At 46.8% G+C, this 18,576-nt stretch overlaps 1 protein-coding gene across 1 annotated transcript in view; it reads left to right on the top strand.

Annotated features, from left to right (window-relative positions):
* LOC130551361 (testis-expressed protein 2-like) overlaps window positions 1–18,355 on the top strand; it is a 40,447-nt gene extending 22,092 nt beyond the window's left edge. Inside the window, exon 2 of the mRNA XM_057328934.1 lies at window positions 16,682–18,355. Coding sequence (XP_057184917.1) covers window positions 16,707–18,311 — 1,605 coding nt within the window. The 5' untranslated portion in view covers window positions 16,682–16,706 and the 3' untranslated portion in view covers window positions 18,312–18,355. The remainder of the gene's footprint in view (window positions 1–16,681) is intronic.
* Window positions 18,356–18,576: the final 221 nt, after the last annotated feature.

Consider the following 18,576-nt stretch of genomic DNA (forward strand, 5'->3'; position numbering starts at 1 on the left):
GAGGACCAGGGCTGCCGGGAAGCAGACATTGCACGGGACTCGACGGCCGAGGCGGCCGAGTCGCGGCACAGAGGACTGCTTCTTTACTGTCGAGAATCCTCCGGGGAGGCCTCACTCGACAGTAACACCAACCAGCCCCCCCCCTTGCGAGACGGGTGCGTCGAGAAAGCGGACCTTCTCAGCGTTACTCATCTGCGCAAGGATCGGCCAGAGGAGTTTCTCATGGACCACAAGTGTGGACATCGTCCGACCCAGGGCCCGCGTGGTCACCTTGGTCGCCCGTAGAGCGAGGTCGGTGGCGGCGCGGAGTTCCTGCATTCGCGCTGGATCGGTCTTACCCTCGTGGAGCTCTCTCAACGCCCTGGCCTGGCAGGAGCCATAGTGTGGAGAGAGGAGGCAGCTTGGTCCGCCGCAATGTAAGCTCTCGACACCAGAGATGCCGAGACACCACATGCCTTGGACGGGAGTCTGTCTGGAGACTACTGCAAAGCAACGCCGCCCAGCAACAATTGTTCTACATCGAACAAGTCTCCAATCAGCTCCTAGGAAACTCGCACTCGCACAAAAGCACAGCCCAAGCTGGGATGTCACATCAGGATGGAGAGTAAGTTTATAAAGCCTGAAGTGGACAGGGCAGCTTTTAAGTCTGTTACAAATATGACATACTGACATAAAGATCGATAACATTGTGTTGTTTCGGCAAATCATCTAATCAGATCTCCGCTTCCACTCTTGCGTGTCACACACGTGCTCATGCGGGCGCGCATGCTAACTGCAATCGAGATATCAAGGCATTTTAAAAACCAATGCAGTCTGCCAGGCGATAGATTTCTAAAGCGTCTAAATCCTTTTCAAACTTTTTCACAGCTTATTGCACCTAAATAAACAAATACTCAGAGTTATGTCATAAACATGGTCGTTTTTGTCTGAAGTAAGCTTAAAAAGTTTCTTAAAAAGAAATCGGATGTCAATACATTGGTGACAGCAGCCTAATATTCATGCTATTCTATGTGGTTGATATGAATCAAACAAATGAAAAGAGAAGCACTCACTGCTGACTGTGTAACCTGTAGCTTTAATAGGAATTTATATTGTTTTAGTTTCACAGTTTGTAGTGCAAAATTTGCCAGTAGGAGTTGTATATGTATAAATGTATATAAATCACTTTTGCTTTTTTGAGGGCTTATGCTACTTGTTTTGACCAACTGTGATCACATTACTATGTGTTGTGGATGTGACTTGTGCCCTGTTATCACCATTAATGCTATAAAATGAATGATTAATTTACTGCAAGAGCACAAAATAGTTTAAAAGAGGACAAAATTCATCATATACTCTCAAAATTAAAAGTTCTTTGGGGAACCATTTGGGGTTCTTCATATTGCCACGCCGGCAGAACCCTCAGGGGAAACTCAAGGCACTGTTTCACAAAGGGCTGTTCTCTGAGGAATCCTCAAGGCTTCTTGAAGAACCTTTTTATTAAAATGGTGCTTCAAGTCAACGCTTGTCAATTATGCCCTTCCAGACTCTGTTTACGCAGCAAAGCGAAGTAGCAGAGTTTGGTATTACCAGGCTAGAAAAAACGTATCAAGCAAGCAGAATGTTTTCTCTCCATTTCAGATTTCTAACACACACTTACAGTGTTCAACATGTCTCATGGCTGAAAAAAAAAACGCTTCTCTGTGTGGCCGTTTCTCAATACCAAGTTTGCAGAGTCCGGACTTGCTTCCTTCCAAGATCGGACTTGGCAAGTTCGACTCAGAAGAATGAACTCCCGAAGACGCAAGGAGGCAAGTCCAGTTATTTTACAAATGGAACAGCAGCGTACTTGATAGCACAGCTCAGCACATCATGCTTCAATCAGCGTCATTGTATATCTTTTCGTTTTTTATTTTTAATGTACATATTAAATGTAATTAGCAAAACGTGTGTAATACGATATTATACAGCTGCCTCTTTTGTATTTTAAAACTATTAAACATTAATATGTGATTCAGGCAAAATTTGCCTACTCTGATTATATTAATTTCGTTTGAAATAAAATTGAATATCAAACAACGGACTCTTCTCGTTTTCAATTCAAATAAAAAAAGCGGGAAAGACGGTGGTGGGAAAATGTTGGACGTTACGAGAAAAAATTAGACAGAAAAAAAGGAAAGTGTAACAAGTAAAAGAATCAATTAATCAATCAAAATGGAACCACTACAGCAACGCTATTGGCAGCAGTATATTTCAGGAGCACTTGCCGAGGTAGGGCTGGCCTTGGCAGGTACATAAGCACTGACTACCTGGGATCTCCCACCTCCGAAATCGTCTGAAGAAATTTTCAAATAGTGGCTAACCTTATAATTCAACGCCAGATTTGAAGTCTAAACAACTATATTCTCACCTCAAAAACTACATTTCGTAACATAATAACAGTAGTATTTCCAAATGTATTACTTACAGTTGTGCGTTCTCTCTTCCGCCATTACGGAACGTCAGTTGGAGCGAACTGAATTCTGGGTTATGGCCCATATTAAGTCCGCACAAGTCACCTCCCTATGCAACCTCGATAAAAGGGGCGGAGCAAGAACACATCAGGGGATTTGAACTGTACTTGACTAGATGTGAACTTTGATTTGGGACAGTACTTGGGCTGCTTCTGATGACGTTTCACAAGGACACAAGTACAGACAAGGGTGCATATTGAGAAACGGCCAATGTTTATCTGCCCCGGTCACGTTCATTTGTAAAGTGTGTGCACTTATTTCGACCATTTGATAGAAAGATCGACCAAAACTCTTCTTAGTATCCAAGTATAAACAGAGGCCGACCCACAGACACACTTAAGCAGGAAAGTTAACTTGCACATTTTAGCCAGAATTTTGTCTATTAACAAGGCATGGCTGCAGAGTGTGAGTTGCTCCGTCTCACACGCAGCATCAGAGGGAGAGAAATTCTCCAGTACACAAACAGTATTGATAACATCAGAGTTTATCTAGCTATACAATGCGAACAGATGTAATAATTTACCCGCTGGGTTCGTCACAAGGTTTTGGTACTCGTGCATACATGTAGCTTAAACTATGTGATTGAAGGCTCGCTAACAATAGAGTTCCAAAAAGTTACTCGCATTCTCAAGTAGCATCATATTTAATCAATGAAATATACAAGACTAGATTAAGAACGAAGGATAAAAAGAAATTAAATTTTACCGTTTTCTTGTGAAGTTATCAGGTAGTTAAAAAGTTAGCAGGCAGAGGGGGACATCACAATGTTATGCCGCAAGAGGCAGCGTCGCGTGCTCCACAACAACGCTTAGCTGCTCACAGATGCACCTGCCTGTTAATCGGCCTAATTTGCGACATAATCTGCAATTCATTTAAAAAAATCACCCCGATTAATCGACCGGCCGATCAATCGGTCAACCTCTACATTTAACACTTGAAAATAGTAGTTTTGTTTATATTACATTTTTAATTCGCATAGTAAACTAGTGATATTTGAAAAAATTGGCCTCTAACAAAATGGTTTGTTAGAAGTCCAATGGTGTAACTGGTTACACTATTTGACAGACATAAATGGACACTTACGTAAACACATATGGCCTTGATGGGAATAGTTCAAATGAAATTTTGAAGTTAATACTCATTTTTATAGAATTATCAATGTATTTCTGGGGTCATACCATTTCACATGCATACCTAAGAATACCTGATCACACCCTAAAAATGTCAAATTATCTCATTTAAAAAAAGTTTATAACCTTTGCATGGAGCAGTTAACATCACCAGGGGTTTCTCTCTGTAATTTAATTGTCACATGTCTTTTTTCATAATATTAACTAAATGCTTTTTGAATAGTGGTTACATCACCTTGACATTTCGTGAATTTGACTTGACTCACATGATTCCCCAAAGTAATTATTATATTCAGAACAATGGTGTTCCATTTACTTTTACTTACTCTTAAATAGGACTAGTATAAGATTATGCCAAGCTATCTGAAATGGTGAGAATTTCACCTTTTTTAAACCAGATGAGTTTTTTGTTTTCAAGTTTTTACAGTTACACCACATTGAAATTTCAGCAATCATTCCCCAAATATTCTCTCAAAATGAATTATAACCAGAATTTCAGTCTTGGTCCTCAGAAAAGAGAATGTATGCAAGTAAAATAACAACTGGGGGCAGTTGTGGCCTAATGGTTAGAGAGTCGGAATGGTTAGAGAGTCGGACTCATGACCAGAAGGTTGCCGGTTCGATTCCCAGGGCCGGCGGGTAACAACTGAGGTGCCCTTGAGCAAGGCACCTTACCCCTACTTGCTCCCCGGGCGCTGCAGTGATAGCTGCCCACTGCTCCGGGGGTACGTGTCTTCACCACTTGCTGTGCGTGTGTTCACTACTCTCTGGATGGGTTAAATGCAAAGGTCACATTTCGTTGCCTTGTACATGTGCAATGACAATAAATTGAATCTAATCTAAAATGCAAATTTGTTTCACAATTTTAACCCTTTTAAATGTAATTAAACTACAGGGACACAAAAAAATGAGCTTCACGTCATTAACCCAAACATGTATATATCATGATTTTGAATTAATTTCCATCAAACATTTGTGAATGTTGTTACATGCATTTATGGATCGTTGAATCTGCATTTCCAAATCCTCACACGTGTGGATTGCTTTTAATTTATGTGTGGTATTTTTGTGACCTTCCTGCCATGTACCGATTCACCAATATCTTTTTTTTAAGATGTCCTATTTAGCCAATCCACCAGTTCAATCCACCAATCATAACACTACTTACAGAACTGACTCAAGAAGCTCAACGGTACTTTGTTATGTGCAGTGCGCCTGCATTAATTCAGTTTACATACCGACCAGGAGGATTTCAGCAAGATTACAACTCAACGAGTAAGTTCACATTTTATATCTGATGCCACTTTATTAATCAGGGCTCTAGAGTGCGACCAATTTGGTCGCACATGCGACTTGATTTCTCAATGGTGCGAATAAGAAAAATCTGAGGTCGCACCGATGCGACCAGCCGTTCAAGGGAGAAAAAAAGTCTCTGCGAGTCTGAAAGTCTCCCTGTGATTCAACAACAGACACACATTAGGCCCATATCATGGTCTAAACCAATCAGAGATGGTGAAGGGCGGACCGCCCCTCTGATTGGCCGTGGTCCAGATTTTCCTGTAAGTGTGTGTACCAGAGGTCGTGTTAACCGAAAATTCTGTCATTGACAAAAAATGTTTACCAGTGACAAAAATCTGAAGGCCGTCCGTCCGTCAGCTATTTTGACGGATTACAATGATGGCAATTTGTAACTCCCCGTTTCCCTTCATTAGAGCGTGATATGCTCGCGAAGGGACGTGCGTGTTTTCACCTGTCATTGTTACTGACTAGACATATGTGATGCGATCTGAGAAAACCCGTCGGATGTCGCGCTGAGACGCGGGAAAGACAGTTCACCTATCAAAGTAAACTACATAACATGAAGAATGAAGGAGTATCAATGCACATTTCCCGCCAGTCCTGTGTAAACTACGACATGCAAAGTTTTTTTCATACAATGTTTTCGTGAGATGGCGGAGCTCCCTGTCTGCAGCACCGGGAGTTATCGCTGCTCATCCGAGCCGGACCGCGATCGCAAAACATACAAGGGATGATCAAAAGTCCAGACCCTATGCACATGATAAACAAGGTAAAACGTCTTGGTTACGGATGTAACCTCGGGTCCCTGATGGAGGGAACGAGACGTTGTGTCGAACCGACAGAATGGGGTTTGTCTTGAGAACCTATCATCTTCTGAGTATTTAGAAAAGGCCAATGAAAATTGGCGAATGAAATTTGCATGCCGGGCTCCTCCCCGGATGTCCGGGTATAAGAGGGAAGCCGGCGTGCTCATTCATTCACCTTTGGTCTGAGGAGCCTAAAGCATCCTCCCCCGACCGCTGGGGTGGGCGGCCAGTGTTGTGGCATGAGGGACACAACGTCTCGTTCCCTCCATCAGGGAACCGAGGTTACATCCGTAACCAAGACGTTCCCTTTCTGTCGGTCTCTCGACGTTGTGTCGAACCGACAGAATGGGGTTCCTATGGAAAACGCCACAGCACTGAGCCGCGTCACAATCTCTGCGGAGCGACGTTGACTGGCCTGGGCGAGTCAGACGAACACGCTAACGCGAAATTATGACCTTCCAGTGGAGAGGAAGGGGGACCCAGAGCTTTCCACAAAAAGTTGGGAAGCCCCCTAACGCCGGCCGTCACGGGCGGAGGCCTGATTCTCTAAATGGCGAGAAGCCGCCCGGCACCGTACGGGCCACTGGGTAAGCATTATTCCCCCCTGGGGGAAAAAAACGCTGCAGAGGCCACTACCTACCGTAGGGAGGAATTAGTGGAGACACCACATGGTCTCACCATCAGGGGAGAACTCATGGGAGGAATGTGCGGACTGCAGGAGTTAACCGCAAGGTGGGAGTCCACCTGGGGAGGTCATGGGTTGCCAAGGTGGGAACCATTCATGAGGATACATCAGACGGAACAGCCCACGGAGGGGGGGTTACCACGTCTGGAGCACTAGGTCCGGTTAGAGCTATGTGGGAGATAACTCAACTGTTCCCCGGCCTAAGGGGGCAGGGCTGCTCTGCCCAGCCTGTCCCCTGGAAGGGTGCTTAGTGATGGATGGAATGCCTGTTCTTTACCCGAGGGGAAAGAAGTGAGGCGGGATCGCCACTGCTCCCCCCGGAGGGGGAAGGGCTTCCGCAGGCGTATGCCCTACCGGCTGCCGGTCCCACACCTTGCCAGGATGCGGGCTGACACCGGTTCCGCGCGTAGGTATTAGAACCTCACGGAGTTGTTAGGCATAGCCCAACCCGCAGCTCCGCAGATGTCTGCCAGAGAGGCGCCCTGAGCCAGCCACGAGGGGTGTGCCTCACCCCCAACGGGCAGGAAAAAAGATCGGTATGCCCTAACGAGGGCATCCACGATCCAGTGCGCCAGCCTCTGTTTGGAGACAGCCCTCCTGCTGACCTCCGAAACAGACAAAGAGCTGCTCAGAGCTTCTGGGCTCTGCGTGCGGTCCAAGTAGAGGCGCCGTGCGCGTACTGGACAAAACACGGATAGGTTGGGTCTTCCTCCCCGGTGGGGAGCGCCTGCAGGTTCACCACCTGGTCTCTCGGGAGAGTGGTGGGAACCTTGGGCACGTAGCCGGGGCGGGGTCTCAAGATAACGTGAGAATCCCGGCCCCGAGTTCTAGGCAATCTGTGGACACGGAGAGTGCTTGTAGATCCCCTACCCTCTTGGAGGTGAGCGCCATGCGGAAAGCCGTCTTTATCAAGACTGAGAAAGAGCGGCAACCCCGAGAGGCTCGAAGGGGGCGGGGCCTCTTGAGGCCCGCCACCTAGGTCGCAAGAGGGTACGGAGCGCGGATAAGGTGGTCACCCTCTCGCGCCCCTTAGGAACCTAATGACCAGGTCGTGCTGTCCCAGAGGCTACCCAGCACTTGGGTCATGATGAGCGGCCGTAGCGGTTACATACATTCCCAGTGTGGAGGGGGAGAGGTTACTCCCCCGTCTCTCTTGAGGACGTGACAGCTCGTACCAGACCGAGCAATTCCGCGGGTCTTCTCATCGAGAAGAGCACCAGGACGAGAAGAGGCGCCACCTATGGGCGTACAGCCGCCCAGTGGCCGAAGCCCTTAGCCTGAGTGACGTCCCAACCGGACCGGGGGTGGGTCACTCAGGATCTCCTCGTCCCGTCCAGACATGGAGACCCCTGGGGAAGCTGTTTGCCAGGGGGAGCGGCCAGGGGGGAGTTGTTGTCAGAGCCTCAGCTCTGAGAACCAAGTCCTGGTTAGGCCAAAGGGGCGTAACTAGTACCACTTGATGCTCCTCTTCCCTTACAAAGGACCTGTGCAATGAGGCTCACTGGGGGGAAGCGTACTTCCGCTTGTCCCGCGGCCAGCTGTGCGCAAGGGCATCTGTGCCGAGGGTACCTCGGACAGGGAGTACCAAAGCGGACAATGGGTGGAGTCCGGGGAGGCAACAGGACCACCTGTGCCTGGACGAGGTGCCCCAAAAGAGCTGGCTGCGAGGGAGTCGCCACTCCGCGAGGCGTCGACTGACGAGAGAGCGCATCGGCTGTCTGGTTCAGGACGCCTGGGATGTGTGTGGCTCGCACGGAGTTGATCACCTGCTGACTCCAGAGGAGGAGGCGTTCGGGCGAGTCATGTTAGCTGCTGTGAGTGAAAGAATATGCTACAGCAGCTGTGCTGTCCAACCGGACCAGCACGTGCCTGCCCTGCACGAGAGGTAGTAGCCTCCTCAATGAAAGTAGCACAACCAACAACTTTAGGCAGTTGAAATGCCAACGAAGGCGGGGGCCCGTCCACCGCCCCGACACTGCTTGCCCGTTGCACACGGCACCCCAACCTTGAAGGGAGGCATCCCAAAGGGGACCCTGTCCGCAAGAAGGTCATGGAGACCAGGGGGGTGAGCGGGGCCGCTCGTGAGGACGGAGTCGAGTTCCATACCGAGAAAGAGGATGCTCTGCACCGGGGAGAGCTTGCTCTTTTCTCATTTGACCTGTAGCCCCACCGATCTAGGTGCCGGAGCACCAGGTGCCTGTGTGTACACAACAGATCTCGAGAGTGTGCCAAAACTGAGCCAGTCATCGAGATAGTTAGTACCCGCACACCTCCTTCCCTACGGGGAAGGAGGGCGACTTCCACGACCTTCGTAAAGACTCGTGGAGACAGGGACAGACCGAAGGGGAGGACCCGGTACTGATATGCCCGTCCCTCGAACGTGAACCATCGGAACGGCCGATGTCGAGGGAGGATCGAGACATGAAGTACGTGTCCTTCAGGTCGAGTGCCATGAACCGGTCCTGACACCTGACGGACGTCAGGATGCGCTTCTGCGTGATCAACCTGTTCAGAACACACAGACCCAAGATAGGGCGCAACCCCCCGCCTTTCTTGGGGACAATGAAGTACAGGCTGTAAAACCCGTTGAACATCTCGGCTGGTGAGACGGGCTCGATCACTCCCTTCACCAGAAGGGTGGCGACCTCGGCCCGAAGTACAGGAACATCCTAGCCTCTGACTGAGGTATATCGGATGCTGAACTCAGCGGGCGTGAGGCGACTGGATCGCGTAGCCAAGACGGATCGTCTTCCCTAGCCAGTCTGACAGTCTGGGAAGCCGGACAGGCTCCCAGAATGAGACGGGGACTAAGGTACGATTTTTTTCATCGTCCCCCCGGGGGGTGGTTCGATGGCTAGCAGTACGGATTCCTTGCCGGGGGAGGTCCCCCGGGGAGGAGATCGGCTCTGCTCTTTTTCCTGCCTGGCGACTGCGCAGCTCAATGCACTGTCTGACTGAGAGTGCTGAGGGCTGGTGTTTATACTCGACATTGCGCTTCGCCATGACGCAACGTCGAGTTTGCCGTTCACCGTCGTGCAGAGGGTGAGAGCGGCTGTGGTAACCCAGAGAGAGAGGAAACTCTCCTTTTTGAGAGTAAGTGGGAGCCAGCCCCACGGAGGGGGCCAGCAGATGGAGAGACGGGGCAGGATCCGTCCCTATCCGACTTCCCAGCAATGTGGCTGGGGTCGGGCCCAATGGTAGCCTCGATCCCCCTGAGGTCTTCCCATGACGGCCGCTTCGCCGTGGCTGCTGATGGGGCGATGGTCTCCTCTTCGCTGTCTCCTCCAGGGGGGGCCGCCTGAGTGGGGGGCACCAGAGCTGGAGGGCGTTGAAGAGGACCAGGGCTGCTGGGAAGCAGACAGTGCACGGGACTCGACGGCCGAGGCGGCCGAGTTGCGGCACGGAGGACTGCTTCTTACTGTCGAGAACCCTCCGGGGAGGCCGCGTGCGGGTCTCGCGCCCCCCCCGACGGGCGGGGGGTGAGCGGGGCCGCTGCGGCTCGACAGTAACACCAACCAGCCCCCCCTTGCGAGACGGGTACGTCGAGAAAGCGGACCTTCTCAGCGTTACTCATCTGCGCAAGGATCGGCCAGAGGAGTTTCTCATGGACCACAAGTGTGGACATCGTCCGACCCAGGGCCCGCGTGGTCACCTTGGTCGCCCGTAGAGCGAGGTCGGTGGCGGCGCGGAGTTCCTGCATACGCGCTGGGTCGGTCTTACCCTCGTGGAGCTCTCTCAACGCCCTGGCCTGGCAGGAGCCATAGCGTGGAGAGAGGAGGCAGCTTGGTCCGCCGCAATGTAAGCTCTCGACACCAGAGATGCCGAGACACCACATGCTTTGGACGGGAGTCTAGGTCGAGCCCCCCCTACGGGCACGAGTGCACCGCGGCGGCATACTCCACCTGGGGGACACCGACGAATCCTCCAGCTTTCTCAACCTCGAGGGAAGAGAGGGTGACAGAACTTTGTTTGACGTGAAACGTGCCGGAAGAGGCGTTCCAGGTCTTACAAAGTACCTCATGCACTTCCGGTAAACACGGCACTGGGGGCGGGCGCGGCTTGGAGCCGCGCTCAAACCCGAGGCGCCATGTAGCCAGCCGCGAGCGCCGGGAGAGGCAGTGCGAGCACTGCAACCCAACACTCACGGCGGCCCGGGAAAGCATGGCCGACATCTCGACATCTGCTTTTTCCTGGGCTCGACCCCCCGAGGGAGGGAGCCCGAGGAATCATCGGAGTCGGATGGCAGTACGTCACCCCCCGATGCTGCAAGAGACATCTCATCATCACACATCGTGTCCGAATACGTGATTGAGGAATAAGACGGCGGACCGTCTCCTGGGGAACGGTCAGACGAGCGAGACGATGTGTGAACGGTCCGTGAGCCGTGGCTGGCGGATTATCGCTCACAGTAATCCTCATATCACCCTCGCTGCTTGCCATAGCGGACGGCAGGGCCGTAGTCCTGCCGCCACGGAACGGGGAGCAAACGAGGTGGTGGCTGAGTCCCGTGGGACGTATCCACAACGTCTGCCCCAGCGTACTGGAAGCAGGCATTGTGTCCGTCCCCCTCCTCGATGAGTGTGTTGCACCCATGAGAACAGCGGGACAAGCCACGCTGGAGAAATTTGCTCTTTTAGAAAAGGAAATTTGCTCGAACACCTCCGGAACTGCCGAGACACCCAGGGGAGAGTCACTGCAGGAAGGGACCGTCCGCTGTCCACGTCGTAGATTCCAGCAGAAAGAATGATCACCAAGATCGTAGAGAAGCTCACCAGATGCGTAGGCTCTGAAGAAAAAAAAGGTGAATGAATGAGCACGCCGGCTTCCCTCTTATACCCGGACATCCGGGGAGGAGCCCGGCATGCAAATTTCATTCGCCAATTTTCATTGGCCTTTTCTAAATACTCAGGAGATGATAGGTTCTCAAGACAAACCCCATTCTGTTGGTTCGACACAACGTCGAGAGACCGACAGAAAGGGAACTTGTTTCACTGCTTATTAGTTGTTGTCCGTAATGTTTGCTAGTTTCCTCGTGTAGTGATAACGGCAGAGCTCTCATTCTTTAAGTGTGCCCTGCACCATTTTCCTTACTTTTGTTTTATTCAAACGGTTTTGTACAGTATTTTTATGGACTTCAACATAGGGCTGTAGTCAAGTCCACCATTGTCGAGTCCAAGACAAGTCCAAGACCAGGACTAGTCGAGACCGAGTCAAGTCCGAGTCCAAAGCGGTTCGAGTCCAAGTCAAGTCCGAGTCCAAAGAGGTTCGAGTCCAAGTCAAGTCCGAGTCCAAAGAGGTTCGAGTCCAAGTCAAGACCGAGTCCAATTGAGACAGTCAAGACAGAGACAGAAAAAAATCATGACTACAAGACCACATACTTAACTATTGATAATTTATGTGATGCAAGAGACAGCATATCTTCTATTCTAAGATAATAATTTTCATTATTGTTTGTAATGATCAAAAAGCAGATAAAATAAGGTCATTTTATTTTTACTATATAGGTATAGCACTAAAGTCACAAAGCCGAAGTTTAACTGTTTATTACTGTTGGATTTGCCCCACTAAAACTGGTGATTATGATATTGATCACAACAGTACACTGATCAAGGAGTTAGAGACATCGGATTGAGGTTGGCCATTTATTGCACTAGTGACCATATATACATTTGAGGTAGGCAGACATATGTATATAGGTAGTTTCTGAAATAAATAAAATAACAGAAATCAATATGTAAATAGGATAAATGAGATCACAACTTAAATTACAAATTCAATAAACAATATGTGCATTGTTTAAATATACAAAATCTTAACCAAGGCTTGTCCATTATAATCATAAGTTACATAGCGCAATGCAATATAACACTTGAAATCCGACTTGTATGGCAATTACAAACATTTATACAGCCAGTAATAATGCTAAGTCCTGACAAATGTCAGAGCACCAAGAACATTAAATGACAACTAGAAATTGTGGAAACATTTCCAGCACGAGCCGAGATGCTAGCGGGCTAATGTACTGCAGGTGCAAGTGCAAACATAAAAGTTATCTCGTAACCAACATAAGAATTACACAGATGGCAATCGCATTACACAAACTGTGCCATTGTTAGCAAACATAAATGCAAACTTACTGGTTTATAAACTTTATCTAGCGCATGAAAACGACCCTAGTGCTAGTCTGCTGACGGACAACTGCTTCTGATTAACTCTATGAATAAGCAGCTGCGCTAAGTCCGCCTGCCCTAGAAACACTGCATTACGTAACTTACGTACCTCGTAACCTCACGCGTCACACCGGTAAAACACAATATACTTAGAGGGGGAATTCACAACAATTACTTTTTTAAGGAACCTTTTTATCAGCCCTCCTAACTGCAAGGTTGTGCAGCAATGAACACTTTTGTGCGTGTGTGTGTGTGTGTGCGTGCGTGCGTGCGCGCGCCTGCCCGTGCACGTGCGTGTTCGATAGAGGAGCCGCTTGAAAGAGCAGAGGCTCCACGGCTCGTTTATAAGCACGTCGATGCCCATCCTTAAATAACATGTTCATCACAATGACAATAAAAATACGATCAATCTTATCTTTAAGCCCTACTTTCCAAACTTTCTAAAATACTCAAATGCAATGCTAACTCTGAAACATGGCATTAACTTACCTCTCTTTGTGATGCCTTTGCAGGTGTCTTACGAAATTGGATGTTGTCCCACATGTTTCGGGGAAAGTTTTGGTGCAAAAAGTTTCCTTTTAAGCGCACTGTCGATACATTTATTATGGTTTGTAAAACCAATCTGTATTATGCCGCTGCTCGCTGACATCGTGCCTGATGAATGATTGATGCTGGTTCGCGCCGCGGACGAATCGTTCATTTGAAACGGTTCTTTCTTTTTAGTGAACCGGTGGAACCAGTTCAGCTGAATCGTTCCCGTTTAGCGTCTCCCGTAAACACTTAATATTATCCACAAATTAATTCAGTTATTCACTTTCTGGCGTGCATGACAGTCCCGTGAACTTGAACCAATATACCAGAGTTATTTAGTTACAACAACAGCACACACTGAACTGAACTGCTGTGTGAAGAGAGAACTTATGAGCACGCGCAGCTCTCGTTCTAGAGTCGAGAGTCGGCAACAGTTTTCGGATCATTAGTTTTCGGATCACAAGAATATTGCTCTATCAATGTTTTGTTTTGAAGGAGAAAATAAAACATATATCGCTGGACTCGGACGAGACCGACTAGAACATTTTCGAGTTTAATGACCAAGTCCGAGACAAGTCCGAGTTCAAATACCAAGGAGTCCGAGACCATTAAAAAACGTCTCGAGTCCGGACTCGAGTCCGTCACTACTTCAACACTGGGAAATGTTTTTTTATTAAATTGTTATTAGAGTAAGTTTTTTACTACTCTAAAGTGACTTTTCCTTGTGATGCTGGACTGTTGTGCTTTTATTTTCATCACTTAACTTTAAACCCGTTTTTCTCCAAATTCCGTTCCTGAAAATCATAGCGCTTCAGCCGACCTCAGCCATAACTTTTGTTACATACATACAATGAGCAAAATAAGAACTGATTTGGAAAGGGCTTGGTATCAAAAACTGTAATATATAAATTTGCACCATGTGTTGGGTTTTCCCAGATCCAATCACATATGAACATAAACATTAAAACATTAAATATATAGATGAATATAAACAACAACGGCTTTATTGGTCATTCAGTTGTATTAAAATACAACAAGTTCCGAGACGCAAGTACAGCGTGATGACGTCACGAACATACTAATTACCACCTAACGCCACCTTGCACCATAGTGACAGGTAATAATAGATTATGACGGATTTTTTACGAGCCTGTCAGTCAAAATGACGGACAATAAAAAAGTCTAGCGCAACCTCTGGAGTGTACGTGTGAAAATGCGTGTGCTGCAGTCAGACAGAGAGGGGAGGAGCCTATAGGCCCGTCAGTTAAACAGAGTGGATGTAGCGCGTAGTGATGGGAAGTTCGAGTCATTTTTGCAATTCGGATGTTTGAATCTCGTTCAGCAAAATGAACGAATATTTTTTCGAATCATTTCGTTCATCTGAGCAGAGTTAAATTAATGTTGCATGTTAATAGCCAAATTACCCCATAACGTTTATTTATGCTAGTCACTCAGGTATGCAATAAAGTTTACAGGTTGTTGTTTTTTACTAAAAAGTCTCATGCAGTTTGCAAAGTATATAATAATAGGCTATTGAAATCATTTAAATGTGCAATTATTTAATAAGAGATCACTTGTGTTTTTTACTAAAACGTCTCGTGCAGTTTGCAAAGTATATAATAATAGGCTATTGAAATCATTTAAATGTGCAATTATTTAATAAGAGATCACTTGTGTAATATATGCATTAGACATAAACACTGACTTTACTAGTGTTGCTTATGCTTATATTTTGCCAGCACAGTTCTTATGCAAAATAGTTAGTTATTAAGATAAATTAAAAACACATGAAGAAATCCACAAGAAACATTTATGAATATACTGACAGAAAAAAGAACAGAACGGTACGTTTTAGAGAAGATGTTTATTGCACATATCTTTTGATCATTTTATATTTCTTCCTATAATACAACATATAACACATACATTATGCATTTAACTGATGATCCGGGAAGTGGTCACGTAACGTTAAAGACTCGGACTCGAAGACTCCGGTACAGGCTGCAGGTTTGCCTGCGGAGCTAACATTTGACAAAAGAACAAAAGGGCTCGGTCCCGATGACTCGAGAGACGAACTAATCATTTCTCTTTCCGGTATAAGGACTCGGACCCGATGACTCGAGAGACGAACTAATAATTTCTCTTTCCGGTATAAGGACTCGGACCCGATGACTCGAGAGACGAACTAATAATTTCTCTTTCCGGTATAAGGACTCGGACCTGATGACTCGAGAGACGAACTAATCATTTCTCTTTCCGGTATAAAAGAACGAAAGGACTCGGACCCGATGACTCGAGAGACGAACTTCATTACTGTTTCTGGTTGTTGCACATGCGCGGTCAACACAAAATTAACAAATCACTCGCTGAGACACTCGTTACTCCCGAGTCATTTTAAAGATTCGTTCAAAAAGAACGAATCGTTCATGAACGACCCATCACTAGTTTAAACTGGAAACTGGCGTCTGAATCACGCGTTGTTAATGTGTATTCTATGTGTATTTGACGTGTATTTAACACGTTAAGTACGTGTTAAATACACATCAAGTACACATTAATTTTTCACACGTAAACAACACGTTAAGTACACATTAAATACACGTTGAGTATGTGTGAAATACACGTTGTTGACGTGTACTTAACATGTTAAAATTCACGCGTTTTTGACCCTCATGGCTTTCCATAGTCTTGAAGTCACAACGAGCATGCTTTACGGAATGCGCATGCACGTTAAAGGTGTAACGACACAAAAAATATATTTGATCATTCTCCGTAAATCTTTGCACAGATTTGAAGTAAATTTAGAGGTTGGATAAAGCGAATTCTTACCTCTGCGTAACACGATGGCAGGCTTTTACTGGCGACTGTTTTGCCTGTTTAAAACAGAAAATGTTGTATTATTTACATTATTAAAACTTCACTGGATATTTAAGATGTAATATTTAATGTAAAGACAATACAACCATAAATAAAGGTGCAAACGTACCTCATGCTGATAATCCATAAAATCGCGCACACAGAAAAAAACATGTTATAATACTGTCAATTAACAGTGACGTACTGTGGTTGTTCAACCACTGACCTGAAGTGAACAAGACTTCCCCCAATGCACTGTAAAAAACACCAACTTACTGCTATTACACGAAAACAGAATTTTGCTGTTTAATTTCCATGTAAATTTCCATGAATTTTTTACAGCTGGTGTCTTTGCGAGTGCACGCTCATGTCAGAACGCGCTACACATAATCAACACGTCATTTTTATCGGCAAAGCATATCGGCGTAATTTTTCATATCGGGCCTATGCCGATATTTAATTGATAAACAAATATCAGCCGATAATATCTGCGTGCCAATAATGTCGTGCATCCCTATTCCAAACCTATATCAATTACATTATTCTGTGAAACAGAACATTGTGAGGACTTTTGAATGTTCAGAATGCAATGTTCCATAAAGAGAACAGGTATCAGGAACTGACAGTGCTGGTCAATAATGGTTAGCCTGGCTATTGTTACATATAGCAAAACTAGTTTGCCCTCTAACTTCTCTTTTCTCTGTGCACACAGATTGTGAGCTCTTTTGAGTGGGGCAATGACCAGTCAAGGGGATGGCCATGCAGAGACATTGAAGCCCCCATCTTTCCCCTCCTCTTGTCAGCCCTCAGTGGCCCCTAAGCTGCAGGTGCAGCACTCGCTCTCCCGAGATACCATTACCATACACTTTTCTGCCAAGGGAAATGAGGAGAAGGAGGAAGAAGAGCTCTACAGGCTGGCTGTTTCACCTGCAGTTCTTGATTCTGAAGATCAGAGTATAATCACTGCTCAGGAGGCCAGTGAGGAGTTCCTCTCTGAGGTTTTAGGGGTGGACATAATTACAGAAGTGTCATCCTCCATAGTCCAAAGCTCTGCCTTGGCTATCCAGCACTCCTCCATTAGCCTTGATTGCTCATCCAGTTTCAGTCCTGTTAGCTTCTCATGGCCCTCAGAACAAAGGTTTACTCTGCCTGTGTCTTCTACTCATTCATCCTCCTCCAGCTCAACCCCAGCCAAGGTATCTGCTCTACCATCGAAGCCCTTCTTCAGCGTGGTCAAGTCCCTCTCCACTGAGTTGGAATCTCATGAGGCTCCATCTGTTTCCCCCCAGTCAATGCGGCACCGGCATTTGATGAAGACCCTGGTTAAATCTTTATCCACCGACACGACCCGCCCTCAGGCAGAGGCTTCATCCACTAACCAGGCCCCAGATTCCTGGCTCAATTTGCACTTTTTCAAACCTTTCTCGCAACCTTGCATTCCCCCTGGCCGTGGGGATTCTAAAACTGCTCCCTCTTCCCCCCTTAATTCTCCTGACAGCCGCTCATTCTTTAAGGTTCAGGAGGTGGAGGCACGTATTGAAGACACAAAATGCCGCCTGTCGGAGGTCATGTGTGAGCCCCTTCAGCTGCTCAGCAAAATCATTGGTGAGGAACCTGGTAGTATCAGCACAAACACTTCCATGTCAACAACAGCAGGAGTCTCCTACCAGTCCAGAAACCTTTCATCCAGCGCTTCTGACCTCTCCAAACTATCTGCCTTCAACGGCCACTCGGAAAGTAACAACAAGTACTGCATCAAGGAAGAGGAAGACCTAGAGGGTGACAGTCCTCTAGAGGGGACAGCTGTTGAGTTGCCTCTGCACAGATCACCCTCGCTAGATTTAGACAAGTGTTTCATGTCGACCCTTTCCCGCCAGGAAGATGAAGAGTTTTGTGAGCTCTACACTGAAGACTTCGAGCTCTGCACTGACACAGAGCTGGATGTAGAAGAGCCTCATTCATCCCAAGTCCGACGAGAAAGTACAGGTGGATGCAGTGAGGAACCAACTGAAGGAGACGAGGAGGAGGAAGAAGAAGATGAGTCTCCTGGAGTACCTCACAATGGACTGATTCTTCTCATATCTATAGTCTATGGTTACTTTGTGCTGCCACTTCCTAGCTACATGGGTTGGGTGTTGATAGGCATGGCAACAGGCTTCATGCTGGCGATACTGGTTGTGTGGTTGTCCGCAAGACACAGATCTCCATGGAGTCGTCATGGCAGCTCGATCAGAAAAGAGCAGTGGAACAGAGTTCCTCTCGATATCAAAGAACCATCCATCTACAAGGTGGGTCCCAGACTGCTACTAAACATGATTCTGAAACAGAGGTTAAGTGGTTAGAAATACTACTGTATATATCTGTGCATAGGACAATTTTGAAGAACTCTATCAGGCATATATATATATATATACTGTACATATATTTATACTCTTGTGCTTTTTTTTGCTTCCTAAGTGTACACAAGTTTTAAAGTAAAAGTTCATTTTTTACACAAATTTTACCTTCATGGCATCCCACATGCATATGACTTTCTTTCTTTAGATGAACACAGGATCGAGTTAAAAAAAAAAATATCCCAGCTTTTTATCTTTGTAATGCCATTTC

Source organism: Triplophysa rosa, unplaced genomic scaffold (assembly GCF_024868665.1).
Source record: "Triplophysa rosa unplaced genomic scaffold, Trosa_1v2 scaffold9_ERROPOS8398105, whole genome shotgun sequence".
NCBI lineage: Eukaryota > Metazoa > Chordata > Actinopteri > Cypriniformes > Nemacheilidae > Triplophysa > Triplophysa rosa.